The 22,440-nt window shown below is 41.4% G+C and overlaps 1 protein-coding gene across 3 annotated transcripts in view; it reads left to right on the top strand.

The window, feature by feature from the left end:
* The window catches only part of AHCYL1 (adenosylhomocysteinase like 1), a gene marked incomplete at its 3' end in the record, with an annotated part of 50,751 nt that extends 29,262 nt beyond the window's left edge, over positions 1-21,489 (top strand). The window contains exons 3-17 of one of the 3 annotated variants that reach the window (XM_082228481.1): positions 730-873; positions 1,412-1,512; positions 1,863-1,965; positions 3,567-3,661; positions 7,988-8,094; positions 9,397-9,513; positions 10,164-10,227; positions 13,233-13,321; positions 14,823-14,893; positions 15,372-15,466; positions 15,548-15,646; positions 16,211-16,279; positions 17,472-17,550; positions 18,551-18,671; positions 19,060-21,489. In XM_082228481.1, coding sequence (XP_082084607.1) covers positions 730-873; positions 1,412-1,512; positions 1,863-1,965; positions 3,567-3,661; positions 7,988-8,094; positions 9,397-9,513; positions 10,164-10,227; positions 13,233-13,321; positions 14,823-14,893; positions 15,372-15,466; positions 15,548-15,646; positions 16,211-16,279; positions 17,472-17,550; positions 18,551-18,671; positions 19,060-19,066 — 1,361 coding nt within the window. Of the gene's footprint in view, positions 1-729; positions 874-1,411; positions 1,513-1,862; positions 1,966-3,566; positions 3,662-7,987; positions 8,095-9,396; positions 9,514-10,163; positions 10,228-13,232; positions 13,322-14,822; positions 14,894-15,371; positions 15,467-15,547; positions 15,647-16,210; positions 16,280-17,471; positions 17,551-18,550; positions 18,676-19,059 lie in introns of those variants that run through there. The other 2 variants (XR_014221252.1, XM_082228482.1) reach the window with 2 other exon arrangements.
* Between the last annotated feature and the right edge of the window lie 951 nt (positions 21,490-22,440).

Genomic DNA, 22,440 nt, shown 5'->3' with positions numbered 1-22,440 from the left:
TGCATCTCTTAGGAAAAACACCATTCTCTCTCAAAACTTTGTCACATTCAGCTATGAGCCATAGTGGCTTCCATCTTTTGTACCCTTTCATGGTCTCTTGGAAAGCAAAGCCCCTTTGTATACCTCTGGTTTTAGTGATTACAAGTCATCACCTTTTCCTGTTCAGTTGCACGTAAAGCTTGAAAGAGTCCTGTAGTATCCCTTGTAGCATCCCTTGTGCGTGTATACAATACTAACCTTTTAGTTCTGTCGTGTTCTATGGTAGTTGACATGGATTTAAGAAATTTAATTCCAATTATTTCAGTAGATCTACTTCAAATATGACTTCGATAAATATCACCCCATGTATTTATGCACTGCTCTACCTTTACTGTAAAGCATCCTTGTAAGGTGTTTTAAGGACTTGGTATGTTAGAAAGGAAGCCTATTTTTTAATAAATAAAAAATAAAAATCTGCCTGCCAATAATCTTCGAAGAATGTTGATATCCTGCAGTATTTGAAGCACACACGGTGCCACCTTATGCTAGTGTGTATAAGCCAAGAAGTGAAAAATTTGCAACAGGAAACCAGATTGACCAGGACACTTCCACTGTTTTAAGATGAATGATCAGAATGAAGTTAAAATAGCACAGATGGTAAAATGTCAGCCCTTAGTAAGAAATACGAATTGTCTTTATTTCTTTCGCGTATACTCCTTCCTTACCAAACACTTCTGTTTTGTTCTCTAGCGGCATCCTACACAGATAGCTCTGATGATGAAGTTTCCCCAAGAGAAAAACAGCAAACTAATTCGAAGGGCAGTAGCAATTTCTGCGTTAAGAATATCAAGCAGGCAGAGTTTGGCCGCCGAGAGATAGAGATTGCTGAGCAAGGTAAAGAGTGAGCTGCTGAAGCTTCCTTCTCCTTTGGGTACCACAAATTATATCCTGTTTGTCAGCAAACCCCCTTGGTAGTAGATTAGCTGTGTCAAAATGTCAGCAAGCAATTTAAACTTAAAACAAAAACAAAACTCTCAGGATTGTTTCAGCAGGTGTTGCTAATGATGCCAGTTGCAACTGTCTATGTACTCAGTCTTGTGAACAACAGCTGATGGTCTATACATGAACAGTCCTGTTTTACCACTTCTGTGTTAGGGACAAATTAAAAGGCCTTTATATTCCTTATATTCCTTTTCATTTAGGTTGCAGCCTTGACAACTTCCAGCCTTTTCTGACTTCAGTGTTAGGTTGCCAGCATCCTTCACTGACATCCAATCTGACATTCAAGACAGTTGCCATTACAGATCTTTGCGTTTCTAGACCTTCTCACATATATAAATGTCTTTGAGCTGTCTTACTATGGGAACCCAAGAGGATGACCAGCCAGTGGATGGCAAAAGTTTCATTGAAAATTTCTCTTCTGCTTTTGTAGACATGTCTGCACTGATTTCACTTAGAAAACGAGCTCAAGGGGAGAAGCCTTTGGCTGGAGCTAAAATTGTGGGATGCACGCACATTACAGCACAGACTGCGGTGAGTTCTCTGCAATTTGCACACCAGCTGCCTTTCATCTTAACTGCTACCTATGCCACTCACCTTTGTCCCTTTCTGAATAAAGAGATGAGTGGAAAAGTGACTCCGTTGTCTAAACAAGAGCATTTTTGTTGTTGTTGTTTCTCAACCATCCTGATGTGTCTGTACATAATAGTGTTCGGCAAAGACATTTGCTGTTATGGCAGTTCCAGGATTCAGGTTGTCAGCAGTATCCACTGGGTATGCCTGATTTGATTGGGGGTTGGGTCATAACTCTGGCCTGGTATTGGCCAAATCGAGCCAGCTATTTCTGCTGCGTTTTTGGTTGATTATGCTTGCATCACCCCCAGGTCTTGATTGAGACGCTGTGTGCACTGGGAGCTCAGTGTCGTTGGTCTGCTTGCAACATTTATTCGACTCAGAATGAGGTAGCTGCTGCCTTGGCTGAAGCTGGTGAGTACACGGCAGCAGCACAGAGATTCGGTATCAGAATTAGAAATGCAAATTCTGTTTTTATTAGGGTAGCACTTACTACTTCTGTCAGACTATTCAGTACAGATGAATACATGATGTACCAAGAATATTTGGCTGTGTTTGAAGCTCTGCTATCAGATTTGTACAGCTTGTCACTAATGATGCAAGCTTCTGAACAATTCATTTAAAACTTTGTTTCAGGTAATTACATAAGAAAAGCCCTGCTTGATCACAGCGGCCAACCAAAGGCCTATAGCTAGCCCACATTCCAGGCAGCTGGCATTCAGAGGCACACTGCCACTGATGGTGGAGCAAGAACATAGTCATCATGGCTAGCAACCATTGGTGGAAGCATTATTTTTGAAAGAAGGACCAAATTACTTAATAAGCAGAAATTTTGAAGCAAAATTCCTCAGCGATGAAATAAGTGCAATCTCATTTGAAAGAATTGTAGTTGGATGTAGTCTATCTTTATGCACATGGTGGCCTTGTGGAAAGATTTTTGGTTCTGTTTGTAAAATCACAAGTTCATGCTTTATCTGTGGCTCCATCGGTTAGTCTGCTAGTAGAATTATACTGTACTTTATTAGATCTAAATGTATGGAAGTAGCCATGTTGTATCAGTTGCACTTGCTTCATGTTAGAAATTGACACAAAGACTTACTGCAAATGAGTGGTTTAAGTACATAATTATGTGGAAATAAAACACAAAAACTGGTGCAGACAAGAGAATGAAGACGAATTTACTGTTCTTTCAAAAAAGATTTCTAGCATTTTTCTGTCACTGCTGAATATTGTAAGCTTGTATAACTCTAACCCGTATGTCAGTTTGTACAGACTTCAAGGGGGGAAATACTGTTGCCAACTTCACTGTCCTAATATTTCTGTAAATTCTCTGCATGCCTGAGTTGTTGGGTATTTTGCAAACCCTTGTCAGAGAGACATTCCATAGCCAGATGGACTCCGTTGAACCTGCTGGGAGAACCTAGATTATGCTAAGAGAGCTTGTTCGGCTTTGCTTTATTATGTTGTATATGCATCTCTTGTCTAATGAAACTTCTATCACAATTCATTTCTTATGCTGAAAGTGCCACAGGACTTTGTCTTATACTGGCTCTGTTCCTGCCTATTCTGCCAAGAATCCACTCTGATAGACAGTTTAGAACTAGCAAGCTAGCTACAACTGCTATTACATGTATAGTTTCAAGAGCTCCCAAAGCAGAGTTTAGATTGTACATAAAAAAATGCTTTAATGTAGTCCATTTAATACAATATAATTCTTAACTAGGATGTGCTTTAACTTAGTTACAATTCATTGACCAGAGAAAGCCTCCAGAGATCAGTGCCTTGTTATTTATGTGTTGTATAAATATAAAGTCTTTTCAAATAGCCTGGTCACTTAAATATGCTAAACAGATGACAAAAAAGGCAATCCGGAAAAAAACAGTGGGGCAACTTTCAGCATGGGTTAGATAAAATGGGGTTGAGAGCTGCTTTGTGCCAGAACTGTGCTTATTTTGAGTCTGCTTCAAGCAGCACTGCTATAAGAATGATCCAGCAAATTCATTTTCTTTCGCTAGGTGTTGCTGTATTTGCCTGGAAAGGAGAATCCGAGGATGACTTTTGGTGGTGCATTGATCGCTGTGTTAATGTGGATACCTGGCAGGCCAACATGGTAATGAAACATTTTCCCAGGTTTCCTATATTCTCACACATTTGTTAACTTCTCCTTTGGAAGTGTATTTGGTGGCATCCGAAGAGGTACTTTAGGCACATCCAAGGGTTTTGACATGCCCATTGGAACTTCTGACTTCATCCCTTTCAGCAGACCACTGTGTATTTTTCTGTTTCAAAAGAGGTTTTTCACATGGGTGTGGAGCTAATGTTTAGCAAAGGCATTTTTTGGACATGCAGAACTAGTTCAGTGGTTCTTTGGATCTAGTCTACTGGATCACACTGTATTTAGTGTTCATTGTCCAGCCACATTCAACCCCTTTTCAAGTTTTATCCTCCCTTCTCTTCTCCATTCAGTGGGGCTTAGCTGAAAGAATGGGAAAGTGTATTATGATTCAATACTAGTTAATTCCTGTCCATTTGCAGCTCAAATTGGAGGGGTAAGGTGAAATTCACCCTCCGAAAACGGGCAGCTGCTTTGGGTAATATGATGGGGATTGCAGCAAAATTACCAGTAGGGTCCTGGAGTGGGCTGCTGCTTCTTTATTATTTTGTTCCTCCCTGTTGCAACAGCTCCTCTTTCAACCCTGCAGCCATTTTGTTTCCCCCAGAATGCCTTGGGCACATTGTGTGTTCGTGTGTGTGTTTTCGGGGGGGGGGGGGGAGGGAGATTGGTGGCTCATGGCAGCTGCATTCTTGAGGGTGAATGGCCAGGCTGCTGGGAAAGGAGCTCAGCTTTTTCTGTCACAAAAAACCTGCCCTGGGATCAGTATATTGAAGGGTGGGTTTATAAGTATAATGAAATAAGTAAAGAAAAACCTGCTGCTCATGGTCAGCGCCCACCCTCCACAGGTATGGCGGTGAATTTCACATGTATCAAATCTGTAAAATGCCACTCCTAAATTTACCACCTATAAATGGGGTTTTTAATTTGTTGGTGCAAATTTGCAAGTTTCAATAATTGTCACAGTCATACTCTGTTTAAAGCACATCTCTTTCCCCAAAACAATCCTGGAAAATGCTGTTTACTCACTACAAAGCTACAATTCCCAATACCCTTAAAATAAAGTTCCCAGTCTTCTTTGGGGGGGAAGTCCTGTGCTTTAAATGTATACTGTGAATGTGCCTGGTGAACCAGGGGAATGAAGCACACTTGTTGGTTTTGAGCAAGTCACTCTATTGCAGTCTAACTTAACTCTGAGGGTTGTGAAGATCAGAAATAAACAGAGCTATGTTGGAAGAAGGGCAGAATTTCACTGTGGCAAGGCAGTCGTGATAATAGACAGATATATAGAAAATGAGATTTTCTGAAAGGAGGATGCTGCCTAATGTTCCCTAGCTCTCAGTTATCACACTTCTTGCACAAAGTTGAATCATTAAAAAAGAAAAGAAAAGAAAATGTCTCCCCCCCTTATGTAGATTCTGTTAATTGCCATATAGCTAAATGACTGATCAGAGTCACTAGAAACTAACTGAATGCTTACACACGATAGAATCATTCACATTAAAAAATAAACTAGAGATTGCTCACTTCATAGTATAATAAGTGGGGGCTTATCTGTCTTAGATTATCTATTTTTAAGAGAATGTGAGAATTGTCTGTCATATGTCCTTTGCATCTACTAGAAGAATTACTTCCCATGAAATTAATTGCATGACTTGTGTCCATTGCTGCCATTATGCTTGCCCAACATATATTTTCTTATGCAACACAGCATCTTGTCCTCTCCTCTGCAGTCCCCTGAGCACCCTCAAAATCTGATCTGGGGTGTTGGGGGACCCTCCAGATCAGATTTGGGGTGCATGCAAGAAGAGGAAAGGGGAGTGCTACTGCATGAGCAGAATTCCACATGTGCAGCATTGAATACTCTTTTAGAGTACTGTCAGCAGGACCCGATACCCTTTGACTTGGTGTGCTAGATTTACCACATAAGCATAAATCTGCACTGAAACAATGCCATTGCATTTTTAAGGGAAAATTCTGCTGTGGTTTTCCCTTCCTAATAAAGTATTAGTATACGCAATGACTTCTCTGTTTCATGTATCTACACTAGCTCAGGAAAAAGCTTTTTGTTAATAAACTTTGTAGTTACTGTATAGCAAACCTCTTAGCTGTTGATTGATTGTTGTTCCAGGTTTTGTTTTGTTTTTAAGATAATCGGCTATAGATGAGCATCCCCTGTTTCTTTTTCTGTCAGGTCAGTTATGAAAAGGGTAGATTATCCTTACTCTGAGTATACAGCTCGAACCAGTTTTCAGGCTTCCACTTGAATTTGTGCGATAAAATCTAGTACTGGTTCTCTGGAAGTATACCTTGTAGAATTCGTATATTTCTATTTATATGTTAGAAAACCAGGCCAGGTTTGTTGCTTGGACAACATCCTGCACGGTAATAATGGTTTGTGAAGCAATATCAGAGTTCTGATCCCTTAATGGTTATGTGACTTAACAGTTTAATTGCCTAGAAGTAATCCTTCTTTGTGCCTTAAAGTGAAGTTAGATGTGGCATGCAGTATAAATAATAATAATAATAATAATAATAAATTTTATTTATATCCCGCCCTCCCCAGCCGAAGCCGGGCTCAGGGCGGCTAACAACAATAAAAATAGTTCAACATTCTAAAACATTCATTATAACATTAATTAAATCAAATTAAAATCAAATTAATGGCAACCATCAAGCAAATTTTTGTGCAGATTGCCAGAGGAGGGGGTCAGGCTGCGCCCTGACAAAAGGCCTGGTGGAACAGCTCTGTCTTGCAGGCCCTGCGGAAGGATGCCAGGTCCTGCAGGGCTCTAGTCTCTTGTGACAGAGCGTTCCACCAGCTTGGAGCCGCGGCCGAGAAGGCCCTGGCTCTAGTTGAGGCCAGCCTAACCTCTCTGAGGCCTGGGATCTTTAGGGTGTTTTTATTTGCAGACCGTAAATTTCTCTGTGGGACATACCAGGAGAGGCGGTCCCGTAGGTACGAGGGTCCTAGGCCGTATAGGGCTTTAAAGGTTAAAACCAGCACCTTAAACCTGATCCTGTACTCCACCGGGAGCCAGTGCAGCTGGTACAGCACCGGATGGATATGATCTCGCAGCGAAGACCCCGTAAGGAGTCTCGCTGCGGCATTCTGCACCCGCTGGAGTTTCTGGGTCAGTCTCAAGGGCAGCCCCACGTAGAGCGAGTTACAATAATCCAGTCTGGAGGTGACCGTCGCATGGATCACAGTGGCTAGGTCAGGGCGAGAGAGATAAGGAGCCAACTGCTTAGCCTGGCGGAGATGAAAAAATGCCGCCTTTGTTATAGCTGTAATCTGCGCCTCCATAGAGAGGGAGGTATCGAAGATTACACCCAAGCTCTTCACGGATGATGCTGGCACTAATTGCACCCCCGCAAGAGACGGGAGTTGCCCCCTCAATCCCATATCGCTCCGTCCCAGCCAGAGGACCTCTGTCTTCGAAGGATTTAACTTCAACCGGCTCCCACGTAACCATCCAGCCACAGCTTCCAGACATCTGGTCAGTGTATCTGGGGCCGAGTCAGGATGGCCATCCATCAACAGATAGAGTTGGGTGTCATCGGCATACTGATGGCAACCCAGCCCAAAACTCCGGACAAGCTGGGCGAGGGGGCGCATAAAGATGTTAAAAAGCATCGGGGAGAGAATCGCACCCTGAGGCACTCCACACACCAAGGAGTGGCGCGATGACAATTCCCCCCCAAGCGCCACCCTCTGTCCCCGACCGGAGAGAAACGAGCGCAGCCATTGAAGGACTGTGCCCTGGATCCCCACGTCGGCAAGGCGGCGGTCCAGGAGTTCGTGATCGACCATGTCAAAGGCTGCTGACAGGTCTAGAAGAATCAGCAGCCCCGACCCGCCTCGATCCAGCTGCCTGCGGAGATCATCTGTTAGGGCGACCAGAGCCGTCTCGGTCCCATGACCAGCGCGGAAGCCGGACTGGAATGGGTCGAGAGCAGATGTTTCATCCAGAAACCTACCAAGCTGTTCAGCAACCGCTCTCTCAATCACCTTACCCAGGAATGGAAGATTCGAAACCGGGCGGTAATTGGATAGATCTAAAGGATCTAATGATGTTTTCTTTAAGAGCGGACGCACCACTGCCTCCTTCAGTTCCCCTGGGAATATCCCAGTGCCAAGGGACAAATTGATGATATCACCCAGGGGGGCCCGCACCTCGTCTGGACACGCTCTAATCAGCCAGGACGGGCACGGGTCAAGAGGACAAGTGGTGGGCTTTCCAGCTTGGAGGAGTCTGTCCACATCAGCTGGGGATATATAGCAGAATATCTTTGAGCTAATTATATTTATCTTATTTTCAGATCTTGGATGATGGGGGAGACCTGACCCATTGGGTTTATAAGAAATATCCAAATGTATTTAAGAAGATCAGAGGCATTGTAGAAGAGAGTGTGACAGGTGTGCACAGGTAATCAACCCCAAAGGATCCTGCAAACCTTTGTCTGTCCTCTTCAGTATGAAGCTTTGGGAAGTTGTAGAGCCTTGCCCATATCTGGTAAGCAAGCATCTAAAAATTAAAGCTCACTTTTAATCATGATGACCCTGCGGGATGGTAATAAGGATGGGGGAGGAATAAATAACGCCATAAAAGAGAAAGGTATGGCTGAGGTAAGGCAGAACCTAGGGCCTTTTCTACTATTTTAGTTCCCACACTGTTGAGCCATGGGGCTTCTCAAGTGTAAACTCAAAAGGTGACATGTTCTTCATGCAACATTCCTCTGGTTCCCCTTTCCCACATCTTACGTTTATAAAGAAGGAGGAATGCATTTTAATGTCCCACTGACTATTCTCTTTGGCCCGACTATTCTTCCCTATACTTTGGCTACTCGTAGAAACTGCATGAGCTGCTGCTTGTTCTTTTTTCTCCTTTCCTCCTTCCCCCATGGGTATTTCAGTACCCAGTACTTGGTACAGACGCATTCAGTGCTAAGTTACCAGTGGTCATGATTTTCAGTATGGTTTAAAAGAAACTGGCTTTTGAGTCAGACGATTGCTCCTTCCAGTTCCATATTCTCTACACTGAGTTACAGTGGCTCTTCATGGTTTCTGATAGGAGTATTTTCCCAGTCCTACCTGCAAATGCCAAGGATTGAACTTGGGACTTTTTATTTATTAGATCATTTACTGTTTTGTATAGTTTACCACTGAACTATATTTCACAGTTGAATATAATACGGGGGAGGAACATGTTTCTCTCTCTCCAGAAATCGAGAGGCGTAGTCCATTAATCACTTTGGCTTACTCACTGATGTGAAGCATTTTTTTTTTATTTTGCTAATTACACATATGATGGCTGTAGGAAGATACTAAGGGTGCTATGTACATCAGGCCTAAATACAGCTAAATTCACCTATTTTATTTTTTATTTTTTAAATAGAACTATATGTTTACTGGAAGCAGAAGATGTTTGGGGGAATCAAGTGTATATTATAAGAATTGGTACTTCTGCTGTTGCTTGAAGACAAGATGCAGAGCTGATTAATATGTGGTCTTCAGGCTGTTATTGAACTCTTAACACCTGTCAGCCTTGCCAGAATAGCCAGTGGTCAGAGATGATTGGGATTGTCATCTAGCAACATCTGGAAGGCTGCAGATTAACCACAAATATGGAGCTTGGGTGTTAGCCCAGGGAACAATTTAATGTTCTGCTGATTATCCTGTTTTTTTCTCACAGTATTCATTTCTGAAATCTTCTCTTTCTCTCTTTTAGGTTATACCAGTTATCAAAGGCTGGGAAACTCTGTGTTCCAGCTATGAATGTAAATGACTCTGTCACCAAACAGAAATTTGATAACTTATATTGTTGCAGAGAATCCATCTTGGATGGGTGAGTCTGGCACTCAGCTTTGGGAGTTGGGAGTTAAAACCCTCAGAATCAGCCCCCAGCTTCCATATTTTTCCTATTCAGCTCCTTGTGTTGTGGAGTTGAATACTGCTGTGATCGTATTATCTGGTGGCCGCATAGGGTCATACTGCTGTGGAATTAAGAAACATTGGCCACATTAGGGCATCTTAATAAACCACTCAATGAACTTCGGCAAGTCTTCAGCTCGCATTCTCCACCCTCTCCTCCTCCTTTATGACTGGGAAGAGGACTTCAGAAGCATTTGCTTTTGGTTTCAGCTAATTGCAGCTTCCCGTTTAACCCAAAGATCTGGTTTACACTTAGGATAGTTTACACAAGCCTGTTTCATGAACTATGGCTTGAAACTGGCTTGTTCTTGCCAGCTATAGTTCCATAAACCACAGTTCCCAGTTCAGATGAAACAGGAAGGCTCAGTTAGTTAAAATCAAAAGTATGTGAATGATTCTGAAGTCCTCTGGCCCATGCAGGACAAGGAGAGGCAAGCTCCAGATTTCCTGTGGCTTGTGCACGTTACAGTTTATCGAGACAGCTAAGCAAAGCCATTGTATTGAGTCAAACATGTATTTTGCATGTGGTTAACTTCTCAAAAAGAGTCTCTTTCTCTCCCACAGCCTAAAACGAACAACAGATGTGATGTTTGGAGGAAAGCAAGTGGTGGTGTGTGGCTATGGTGAGGTGAGTTGTAGCCTGGCTGATTCAGCAGCTCTCATTAGTGTACAGTACAGTACAGTTACCTTTGCTTTAGCATTCATTACCTTCTGTATTCATGATCTACCTTTTACTAGTAATGACTCCTTATGTGATTACTATAAGGAGCGTTAGGAACAACTTGTGTTGCAGCAGAAGATTATGCATCCAATTGTAATGGCTCTCACGGTAATTGCAAGCTGATGATACTAGCAAGCGTTTTCACATCATTAGAAGAGTCTCTACTCTCAGCTGTATTTGTACAGTAAAATCTGGAAAGAATTTAAGAGGTGATTAGGGCACACATTATGGTTCAAGTGTGCTAAAATTTGCGCAGATAACAGTGCTTCAACATGGGTGCTTCTAGCAATGTATGAATAGCACAAGTTGAATTATGTAGATTTTAGGGCTAAACTACATGTGCTGCGGCAGCTTTGTATGCTAACCTGATTGGAGCTGCTCTAGTCATGTTAATAGGCCTATGGGGATGGAGGGAGGTCTGATTTTAATGGCAAAATGAGCTCTCTAGTGTGGAGTGGAGAATCTTTGCACAGCTCCTATATTTGCAGCTGAACCTCAGTATTGAAGTTACCTTGTCTGGAAGAAAAGCACTTAGGGGGCAGGATTGTGTAAAGTGATATTAGGGAGAGTTCTGAACTCCTCTTTTTCTTATTAGTGCTTATCTGATTCTTTCCCAACTTTTCATATAGAGAGACAGGAGCAATGGAGCTATTATCCATTTTTTTTAAAAAAAAGATTAGGCTATAATTTGTTTTCTAGTGTACATATGTGGACAAACTAAACTAGTACAGATGGCTGTCTTAACACATGGCAGAGTTTCCTACCATGTGTTTCACTGCATTACTAGGGAAACATAGTGCACATTTTTATGCCATGCATTTTTAATGTACCGTATTTTTCGCCCCAAAGGACGCACCGGCCCATAGGACGCATCACGTTTTTTTGGGGGGAAATAAAGAAAAAAAATTTATTTCCCCCCCAGGCGCTTGTGGGGCAGGCAGCGGGGAGAAGCGCTCTTCTCCCCGCCGCCCGCCTGGAGATCAGATCCGGGGACAGCAGGAAGACGCGCTGCGTCTCCCTGCTGTCCCCGGAGTGGTGGGGCAGGCAGCGGGGAGAAGCGTTCTTCTCCCCGCCGTCAGCCTCCAAACCACTTCGGGAGACAGCGGGATGGCGGCGTTCCGCCTCCCTCTGTCCCCCGACCTTGTGGGGCTGGCGCTGGGGCTCTCCTGAAGCCCGGAGAACGAGAGGGGTCGGTGCGCATCAACCCCTCTCGCTCTCCAGGCTTCAGTGAAAGCCTGCATTCGCCCCATAGGACGCACCCACATTTCCCCTTCATTTTTGGAGGGGAAAAAGTGCGTCCTATAGGGCGAAAAATACGGTAGTAAAGGTTGCCCCTCTCCTGTGGCAAAAGTTTTCACATAGTAGAATGTAGTAAACCATGGCCGCTGCTGTCTGTGAGCAAACAAACAAACGGCATTTATCTGAGTGATGAGAGTTGAATGGTGACATTTTGCTAAAATGAATATTTTAGCTTCCTGTTTTCTTTTTTCATTTTGTTCAAATCTCATATTTCAGAGGATTTATATACTTCAAGTATTTGCTGTTCTGGAATGGTTGGGAGGAATTTTTTTAAAACTGAGAAATAGTGCTATGATGCCTCTGAAGTTAAAGAGACTGTGTCTGTATTCCATTAATATTGACTATAAAGGAGGAAATGCCATATTTTACTCCGTGAAGAGAAAAAGACAGCATTTCCATTCCTGCCTATTTGGCTCTGAGAAAGGAGAGGGGAGAAATGCTGCCTTTTCACTCTGCATCTCTAAAAAGAAGACAGATAGCTTTTCTCTCCCAGTCTGAGCATTATGATTTCTGCCTGCGATTCTAAAGAGCAGGCAGCAGAGATTTTGTTTCCTGATCTCAGAGCTGATTGCCACAGTTCTGAGATCAGGAGATAAAGGGCTATGTCTGCCCTTGGAGATTATTCTCCAAAGAGCAGGCAGAGCGCTGTATTTATTTGTTGGTTTGTTTATTTATTCCTCCAAGCATTTAAATAAGAAGAAAAAAGCAATATGGTAATATTGCATGAAAGCTAGACAGACAGGATAAAAAGAAAAGTATATATATCACAAATAAAACTGAGCATTATACAAAACATGGATTTAAAAATTTAGTCAGGCCCAGGGACCAGAAAAGCTTGGGTAAACTTAAGTTTTATTCTCAGTGCTAAGCTATAGCTTAAAGCTACAGCTGCAGGAACTGGTGGGCCACTTCCCACAACTTGCCAGGCTGGATCTGGGCTGTGGGTTAGCCAACCATGCCATAGCAGCAGTGGGAGAAGCAACTAAGGGTGGAGGAAGAGCAAACCTAAAACCAAAATACTACAAAGCTAGTCACTGGTGGCTGTATTACTATAGTTGAGTATATACAGAAGTCAGCAAACTTTCCAGAATTTCCCATGTGATAAACTGGTCTGAATTCACCCTGTCCATCAGTGAATCAACTGATTGTATATATTTTAATTTTTGCATACAGATATCATATACAGTGGTACCTAGGGTTACATACGCTTCAGGTTACAGACTCCGCTAACCCAGAAATAGCACCTCGGGTTAGGAACTTTGCTTCAGGATGAGAACAGAAATCATGCTCTGGCAGCGCGGCAACAGCGGGAGGCCCCATTAGCTAAAGTGGTGCTTCAGGTTAAGAACAGTTTCAGGTTAAGAATGGACCTCTGGAACGAATTAAGTACATAACCAGAGGTACCACTGTACCACACTTCATGGTCCTTTGGCTGCATTGCTTCCATTTTCTCTCTCTTTACGCATGTGTGTGCTTGTGTGTATGTAGAAGTGTGGGGGGGGGGTGGAAGAAGACAGAGATGGGCTGTAATCCAACAATGTTTCTCAATAAATCCTGTGTTTTTAAAACACTTGTATTTGCTTAGATTTTGTAGTTGTTTTTGTGTATTCCAGGTTGGAAAGGGATGCTGTGCAGCTCTGAAGGCCCTGGGAGCCATAGTTTGCATCACAGAGATTGATCCTATCTGTGCTCTTCAAGCCTGGTGAGAAATGAGGTGTTACAAATGCTGCTGTCTGAGAGAACAAGCCTTTTCTTGTATTGCTTGCTGTTCTTTTTTGGGCTACTTCAAAAGGTTAAAATTAATTAGCCTACTAAAGAAGAGCCTCTCTCTACCCAAAACTTCACAATCTGAGGCTATACATGCAAGAAGACATAAAGCTTCAGGGAATCTTCCATTTCCTTCCATTTCATTTGAGGGTTCCACAATTGTTTGTGACCTTGTACCTCCATATGTAAGAGTCCTTTCCCTCATAAGTTTGACACTGTTCTGTTAATAATGGCTAATGAATAGTTTGCCGAAATGCATTTGTCAATAAGAAGAATATTGGGGTGGGGGGAGGAGGAAATAAACACATGAATATCCTCTTAAAAAAGTAGTAGATGCTAAATACTAGGATAGCCATCGAGAGCTCCAGCAGCACTAATCTGATGTAAGATGGAATAATTGTCAAACTCCAGTATGATTAATAGAAGCAGTAAAAATTAACTGAATATGCCATTTGACTACTTTGCAGGGTTTTTCTAAAAAGTAGGATAGAATGTCTACTTTAAATTTTGAACTCATAAAGATTAATAGCATGCTGCTTTCAATAGATCTTGCAGAACTTTCTTTTTTACCTCTGAACACTCTGATCTTTCTCCAGAAAGCCCATTTCTCTTCAGACTGCCCCACACAACTTGTCCTTTTTCAGAACTGCTACAGATATCAGGAAATGTCGAAGTTATTTCTCTAGTCCCTGCCTACTGAGCATAGGAAGAGCTTCGGTGTCCAATAAGTCAATCTTCTGTAACTTACCCCAAGATCAGCTGCTCTCGAACAGTAAAATGGCATATCCTGTTTCTCTTTATTTCTTCTGTTGCTACTGTTGTTTCAGGCAGTGTCAGTTATTTCAATAATACATGTGAAAAGGATTAATTTATTGGCAGTGGGTAAAAAGAAGGGTGAGGTATAAGTGAAACATCTATATGAAATGTTTGAAAGTATGAACCTTAAATAAATGATGTGTTTCTCCCTCTGTTTCTTCCAAATATAGACAAGGAGATAATGATCTCCATTTTAACTGTGTCTTGCTTTTAAAGAAGCAGAGGTTCAATTATTGTAGAATGGGTATCTAGCAAGTTTTATTAACAATATAACTTGTAGTTCAATAAAATGAAAATGCACATTAATGACCCCTTTCTTCAAAACCTTCACACCTAATAGCTGTTCAAAGCTTAGCTGAAAAAACACTTCTGAAAAATGTATTGGTGAAAACTGCAATTATTGTTATTCATTAAAATAAACTATTGCAGCAGTTTTAGTCAACAGCTATATAGGAATGCATGTACATAACTACAGTGCGACTGTCAGTGGATTCTCTAAGCATCAATCAAATGTTGGGGAACAGAGTTTGAGGTTTAAAACTTAAATAGCCAGAGCAGCTTGTTCAGTTTCACGTTGCCATGTTTGATGTCCCTTTAATCTCTTACCTTCTCTTTGGCAGCATGGATGGGTTTCGGGTAGTGAAACTCAATGAAATCATTCGCCAAGTGGATGTTGTCATAACTTGCACAGGTAAACCAATCTGGGAAGGACTGTGCATGTGTTTTGTTCATATTATTCCCACCTACTCCACACGCTGAAATCCTTCCGATTTTGCCTTTTTGCTCAGTAACAAGTAGTAGTATTTCCCCACTCAAACTGGAAACCTGCAAAGGATATAAAGAGGACATAGGTTGTATTGCTTTCTATTGTAGGTTGTATCCAAATAAGTAATTGTACAAGTAGAATGAGTTCCGCTCATGTAACCCCCTGCACCTTTACCATAGCTGCTCTGAGTTCCTCCCCATGAACCCTCTGGAACAGATTTGGAGGAAGGCAATATTTGCATGGGGGAGAAGAGGGAGGGAAAATTACACTGTGCAAGTAACTCATGCAGTTACTTGGTGGGATTCAATTCACTGTGTTGGGATTAAAGTTGTAGCTATAGATAAGGGGAAATTTGATGGCTCACCTGTCTGAGGCTTGCTTTAACTGCCTCTTTTTACTGCAGGAAACAAAAATGTGGTGACTAGAGAGCACTTGGACCGAATGAAGAATAGCTGCATTGTATGTAATATGGGCCATTCCAACACTGAAATTGATGTGGTGAGTGTCTGTTAATCTTAATTATGCTTTCAGTCATCTTAATAAATCCTAGTAGTTGATCCCTGCCTCAATCTCTCCTAGGCTAGTCTTCGTACCCCAGAGCTAACCTGGGAGCGTGTACGTTCTCAAGTGGATCATATAATCTGGCCTGATGGCAAGCGAGTTGTTCTCCTAGCTGAGGTATGTTGGCAAAGGCCTAAACAGAAGCCTTTATAGGGTTCATCATAAGGAATTGTGTCTCTTATTTTCAGGTTCCCAGGGTATTGGAAGGCTAATCAAATGGGCGGCTAGCTATGTATCAAGGAGAAGCTGTTCTTCTGAGAAGAGAAGAAGATGCAGGTGTCCTTTGGGTAGTTCAGAGATGTTGTCTGACTTGAGCTTTACAGCAGAGTTCCAAAGCTAGCCAGACCAGTGGGAATATGAAGATCTCAAAAGTTTTTGCTAAACAGATTTTATCCTCCTCACTGCTAAATCACGCCTGTCCTTTTCAGTTCATCATAGATCTTAACTTTTCACCAGGAAAGGAACCATTAACTATCTAAAAACATCAGTGGTTATTAGTCCTGGTCTGGCCACATTGCTCCTGATTCAAACTATGCAGTTATATCCCAAGTTTGCTGGGCCTGAAGAGTTTAGCATTGCACTTGAATCTGAAATATTGCATTTCTGTTTGATGGTGCTCTCTGTGCACAAGAGGTGATTTCTCAAAAAAGGTTTTTTGTTGCTGTTTCCCTGTCATTCTAGGGAAGACTTCTGAATCTGAGCTGTTCAACAGTTCCAACCTTTGTTCTGTCCATTACTGCTACCACTCAGGTACATGATTTAGCCTGCAGGTTCCTCTGCCTTGCTTGATGCTGTATTTATAATGTGTTTGTGGGGATGGAAAATATAAGATACCATATTTATATTAGTTTTCCAACTCAAGTCTGAGTAAAAGCCTAGTTAGAGGATTTATTTGAACTGCATTTTGCCTGTTAGTTCTGATCTTTAAATAGAGGCATTGAAAACTATTGTCCGCTAGAGTTCTAGAGAATATTATGTGCTCAGGACAGGCAATGCAGAGCATATGAACTTGCATATTTATTTGAAGTATTCATCACAGATGAAATTAAATAAAATGTGGATTTTGAAGCAAAGGCTCAACTAGAAGGGAATGACATGGAGAACTGAGCCAAATGATCAATTGAGCAAACAGTTCACCGTGGGAGGAAGTTGTGTCGATTGCTGAAGCCCCACCCCTTTACAACTTGAAGCCCTGCCTAGATCTCCCATTCGTTTCTGAACTTTTCTTGTCTTATTGCCTACATGTGTTTCAGGTTCCCCTCCCCCCACAATGAAAGATCAAGGTTCTCAAGATCACCAAATCCAGTGTCCTTTCATAGTGAACCTATAAATGAATGAAATACTTACAATTGCTGCTTCTCACTTATTATTATTCCTTCTTCAGTTTTTAAAAAGCAGCATAACTGTCCACTGTTTTGGTATCTGTTTATGCCTTTGAAAACAGAGTTTGCAGTCTGGAGAGGTTAAAAACTAAGGAAACAGAGTAGATGAATTGTTTGTTCAGCTGAACAGTGTTACACACATACAGGGGAGATTGGCCTTTCCCCTCAGTAAAATGCCTATATGTACCTTAGTTTGTTTAGGCACTAGGGTGAGTCTTAATAACATTTTAGCATGTTTACATTCCCTATTTTTTTCCCTACTGGCTCAGCAAAGATGCAACACATAGATTTCCTTTTCATTAACTTGGTGTATTCTGTACCAACAAACTCCTCACTGCAGTTTCAAAAAAGAAGCTAGATCCACAGAACTGTTGTGTCATTTATCCCAAAAGCTTGGACAACCACCTCTAAGCTCAATGTCTAAAGTATCGGTGCTGAACATAGACTACTAGGCTAGCCACCAGGCATGTCAAAACTACTATAATAACTTTTCAGAGTGTGCTGGAAAGAATTGATAAAGCCTGCAGTTGTTACTTCCAGCATCTCTCTGATCTTCACAGGCTCTGGCTTTGATTGAGCTTTACAATGCTCCTGAGGGACGATACAAACAAGATGTGTACCTTCTGCCTAAAAAGATGGGTGAGCAAACAATGGTAGAATTTTTAGCTGCTGCTTGTTGATCAGTGAGCGGTAGCCTCCTCTCTTGGAACACCAGGCTAGCACAGCATGTACAACTGTAATAAACATAGTTTCTTCACCACATGTTTGTGCTGGGCCCAGCCATGCTTTGAGAATAGGAAGGAATTTTTAAGAACTTTAGTATATCGAGAATTTTAGTATATACAGGCCTTATGGGCAATGCCCATCCATTTCATGTCAGGCTTCAGAGTTGAAATTTAGATGTTTTTAGATAACTTCCCTCTTTGTCTGAAATAGCTATATTTTTATTAGTCTGTTTGCTGTGATTGTAATCCTGGGTATATAAGCTAGGGATGTCCCATTTTGGGGATAATACTATCAAAAGATGGGAAAATAAACCTTTGAAATAAAATTAAAAATGCCAGGGGTCTGCCAGTACCAAAATACAAAATCCACTAAAAGGACTACATTGAATTTTAACATTCTTCTACATCGTATGGTATATACTTTTCAGGGGACATATATTTGTTATTTCTTTCTACATGTACATTGATTGAATGTCTTGAATATGAAAAATACAAGGCAGAAGCATCTACTGTACCCTCTGGCAAGAATTGTTAAATGAAAAACACCTGTTAAAGATTGAGTTTAGAATGAGAGATTCCAAGGTCATTTCACCTCTTAGGTTATAACTTGTCTCATGATTGAATTCAGGGTAAAAATGTTAAAAGCCAAAGTTCCAGACTGAATGCTGTGGGGCAACGCACAGCCAAAAATATACCCTGCCTATTGACTGTCTCTGCCTCAGTATTCATGTAATCGCTGATATTTGTCCATAGTGTGAAATAATTATAGATGAGCTTTGCTAGACCTGCAAGTGGCCTTCCTTATTGAGCCTAGCATTGGTGGGGAAAGCTTTCAGGAGTAGCTGGTTAAAGATGTCTGGGTGCTATAAACAGGACCTTAGAGATTCTAACACGTCTTCCTGTATTCTTTCTAGATGAGTATGTTGCCAGCTTGCACCTGCCTTCATTTGATGCCCATCTGACAGAGCTAACAGATGATCAAGCGAAGTATCTGGGGCTTAATAAAAATGGACCCTTCAAACCAAACTATTATAGGTAACCTTCTCCATTAGGGGAAACTAGAAAACATATAGGGACTTGCCTATAATTCAGATACGACAACATGAATTGTAATTTTTTGAATAGTTTTGTTAGTGTGATGAGCAGGGTAGTTGTGAGGCTTCTCTGAACATCCTGGAAGGAAGATTGGGGTTCAGATAATAGTAATAAATACAGGCAAAATAGAAAACCCTTCTAGCTTAATTGTCTTGAATGGAAATACAAACATCTAGTGCCAGCTAATGATGGATTTATACACCAGGCAAGGGAAGACTAGAATTGGACTGGCAGTTCTGATAACCTAAGGCAGGAGTGCCTCCACTTGATCCTGTGTCTTGGTGGGCACCCAGTGCTTGACTCTGGCTTTCTTTTTCCTTTACTGCAGGTACTGATGGACCATAACGCTGAAGGACCAGACTACATAATCTACACAAGAGCTTTAGCAAGAATATTTTTAAAGAACATATTTTTTGTGTTACTTCTAAAAACTTTTTTATTTTTATTTTATTCATGTGATTTTACTGCCCTCTCTTATTCTCTTTAATATTCCTCTGTCTTTGTGTCTGACTTTACAGACAACCTGGGATTTCCCTGCTGCATCACCACTAAAATAGTACAGTTTCAGCTCCTCAGCTCTATTACTAAGGAAAGGATTTCCCTGGGTAATGAAGGGCAATCCTGTCCTCTGCTCATTTTATTTTTTAATTTAAAACTTTCTGGAGCACCTTAGTTGTAGTTGGTAGAACTGCAAAATATTAAGAGTACTATTTTTTCTGTGTGGAATTATCTACAAATTCTAAATTGCCTTAACGAGCCCCAATTTCTTAGCTGCTAGATCAGTGCTCCTTTTCCTGTACTGGAACAGAGTTATATCTTGTGGCCAGTTAGGTGTATATTCAACAAATGCCTAATATTGTGTTGTGAAGAAAACAGTGGGACAATTTCAAATACTATTTATTTTTAGTTAGGCTATTTTTCCTACATGAAATATGTAGCTGCATGCCTGGTTACACCAATCCTAGGTAGACTTTAACATTCTTTTTAAGTTGCTAGGGTGCTAATCTGAATTGAAATGGCTATTGACTATCCACTGTCTTCACTTTTCCATAGCTTTTATATGTTATGTTTTTTCTTTCTTTAAGTGAAGATGTACCAGAACCATATTTTAAAAGGCAATGGGTGAGAATTCCTTTTCCTTCGAGTTTGGACATTTTTAAGGTAGAATCATAGAATTCTATGAAGATATCAGTAATACATTGCAGAATTGGTAGGGGCCACTAAGAACCAAATCAGTCCTTCTGAGCTGAGATGGGTATCTCCTGTGCTCCATCCTTTCATTTGTCCAGCACCAGGGATATTTGGATGATGTAGTAGCTTAGCTTTTCATATCTTACAAAGCCAGTGTGGGGGACCTTTGGCCCTCCAGATGTTGCTGTACTACAACTCCTATTCAGCCCCAGCAATGGGTGATGTGAGTTGTAGTTCAGCAAACAATTGGAGGGCCAAATGTCATCCCCCCACTGCCGCCCACACCTGCTATAAAGAATTATTCATTGTGTAAAGCACCTTCCCTCCATCTTCAGGCTCCATTTGTAGCAAATGAATATTGAAGGTGGAATCCCTTCCCATTGGCACTGCTGTTTTAAGTGCTCTGCTGCTTTAATTACCTTGGCTTAGGCTAGCCTATTCTGTCTGGTTACCTTGATGCACTGGTACCTCTCCTGCGAAACTACGGTGCAGCCAGATTTCACATTTTAGTGCCATGAAAGAGGAGGGAGCTCATCTTTAGAGAGGCAAATATCAGGCTAAGGAAGGTGGTTCAGGCAAATACTGCCTGCATCTGATCACTTCAGACTTGTGCTGAAGCCTCAAGGGGCAGTGATGAAAAGCTAGAGACTACTGTGAATCATAGTGAATATATGATCAACCTTGAATTTCTGTGGCTTTTTATGTAACCTTTGCAGAAAACTTGATGTAAATACAGATTACATTCCTAGTTCCATCTTCTTGAAATCTATTCCACTATTGTATGGCATTGGCTGTGGTCTTTCCTGATATCCTTCACTGAGGAGAATAATTTAACTGTGATTTGATGAGGAGTCTGAGCCACCAAACCTTTGCACGTTCATGCTTGCTCTCTCTTTCCCAGAGCCCTAGGTGACCTTTCTCTTGTACCTTTGGCCCCAGATAGCTGTCTGCTTCCTTTCTGGCAGCTACAGGGTGGCCACTTGGCCTTGCAGAATGGCTGCAGGCCATTGACTGACTTGAATGTGGGAGATCCCTTTGCCTCCAGCTCCTCCTGCCCACCCCCTTTTCCAGAATCTGACTTCCATTTGGCCAGGCCAAATGAACTCTGTTCTTCCTTTTTGTTGAAGTGATCTCAGACCTGAGCATATGTGCTTCCTCTCAGTTCCTTCATCAGGATGGCGTCTTAGTATTTTGTTTCTCAATTTCACAGCTCTAATACTACAAGTTCTGATCCCAGAATTGGCTTGGATCCTTCTAAGCCAAACAGAGTGCGCTCCCAAATGTCCTCCATGAAGCTCAGGGAGGGCCTCTTCATTCCATTTGTCTGCCTCTGTGTTGCAGTGTCAATAGATACCTTAGCTAAGGGCTTCATCTCTGTATAAGCCATGGAATAAATTCTCATGCCTGGCAACACCTCAGTTCAGTCAGAGGGAGCATGTTATAGCATCAACCCAGGTGGGGATAGGTTTATTTTGTATATGAATGATTTTTAATGAATGCAATATTATTCCTTGCAGATGAGCAATAAATCGTTACGCAAAATCTAAATAAAATGATTAGAAAAATACCTCTGGCTTGAGTTTTTAAATATCACTGCCACAGTTTGCGCTGTCCAAGGAAACAAGTTGCCAGCACACTTTCAACTGCAAGTTTTATTCCATCCACAAAGCAAATCATTTATCTCATAGGATGTCTGTGGGTTGAGAAGATATACAAATCCCTGATGTCAGAGCACAAGGAAGAGCTTGGTCTCCCTGCTTCTCTTCCTCCCCGAAGTAGATTTTACAGCAGGAATGGAGAAACCCTACTCTGTGAGTCAGATGTGGCCTGTAGTTGGCCCTTCAGGGGGTGCTCAGTGGGAAGCAGCTGAGGGGGGAAATGCCATGGTTTTTTGAAACATAACAAAACATACCAAAAATATACACTACGCAAATATGGGTGAGTCCTAATAAAATGTTATCAATCTTTATGAGAAAACAAAATTCTGTATAAATTAACTAGGGCAAATGCTTTTGTTGGGTGAAATGCACACTTTCAAAGTTCCTCTGAAGTAAGATCTGTTGGAAGAAGATCAAAGTAAATTTTTAAAATGTTTCAGCAGAAAGGTAGATTACTGTTCCTTGCAAAGATGCAAAAAAATGTCCAGGCAAACTGCAGTTGCACGCATGCAATTTTCAGGATGCAGATGCATTTTGAAATTTTAGGTTTCAAATAGCTGTAAGACACAGCTTTGCAGTTCCTCTGTACTTTAACATTGCTTGCATTTCTCTGATGGAATTACTGATTACTCTTTGCCTTTTGCACAATTAGCATAGAGACAACAGTGATTAGGAGCTTTACTCTTTTAAAACTTTTTTTTAAAAGCTTATGGAGAAAACGGCAAGAAAATGGATATTTGAGTGGAGTTGCTAAGAAAAAAGCCCCTTGTTTTCATAGGAAATACCATTTTGTATGTCTCTGTATATGTTAAGAATGTGTGATTGGTGTGTTGATACGGCCCCAGCCCTACTTTTCAGGA

The sequence above is a fragment of the Podarcis vaucheri genome (assembly GCF_965113315.1).
Source record: "Podarcis vaucheri genome assembly, chromosome: 6".
Lineage (NCBI taxonomy): Eukaryota > Metazoa > Chordata > Lepidosauria > Squamata > Lacertidae > Podarcis > Podarcis vaucheri.
The sequence above is the reverse complement of the archived record's forward strand: the minus strand, read 5'-3'. Positions and strand labels throughout refer to the sequence as shown.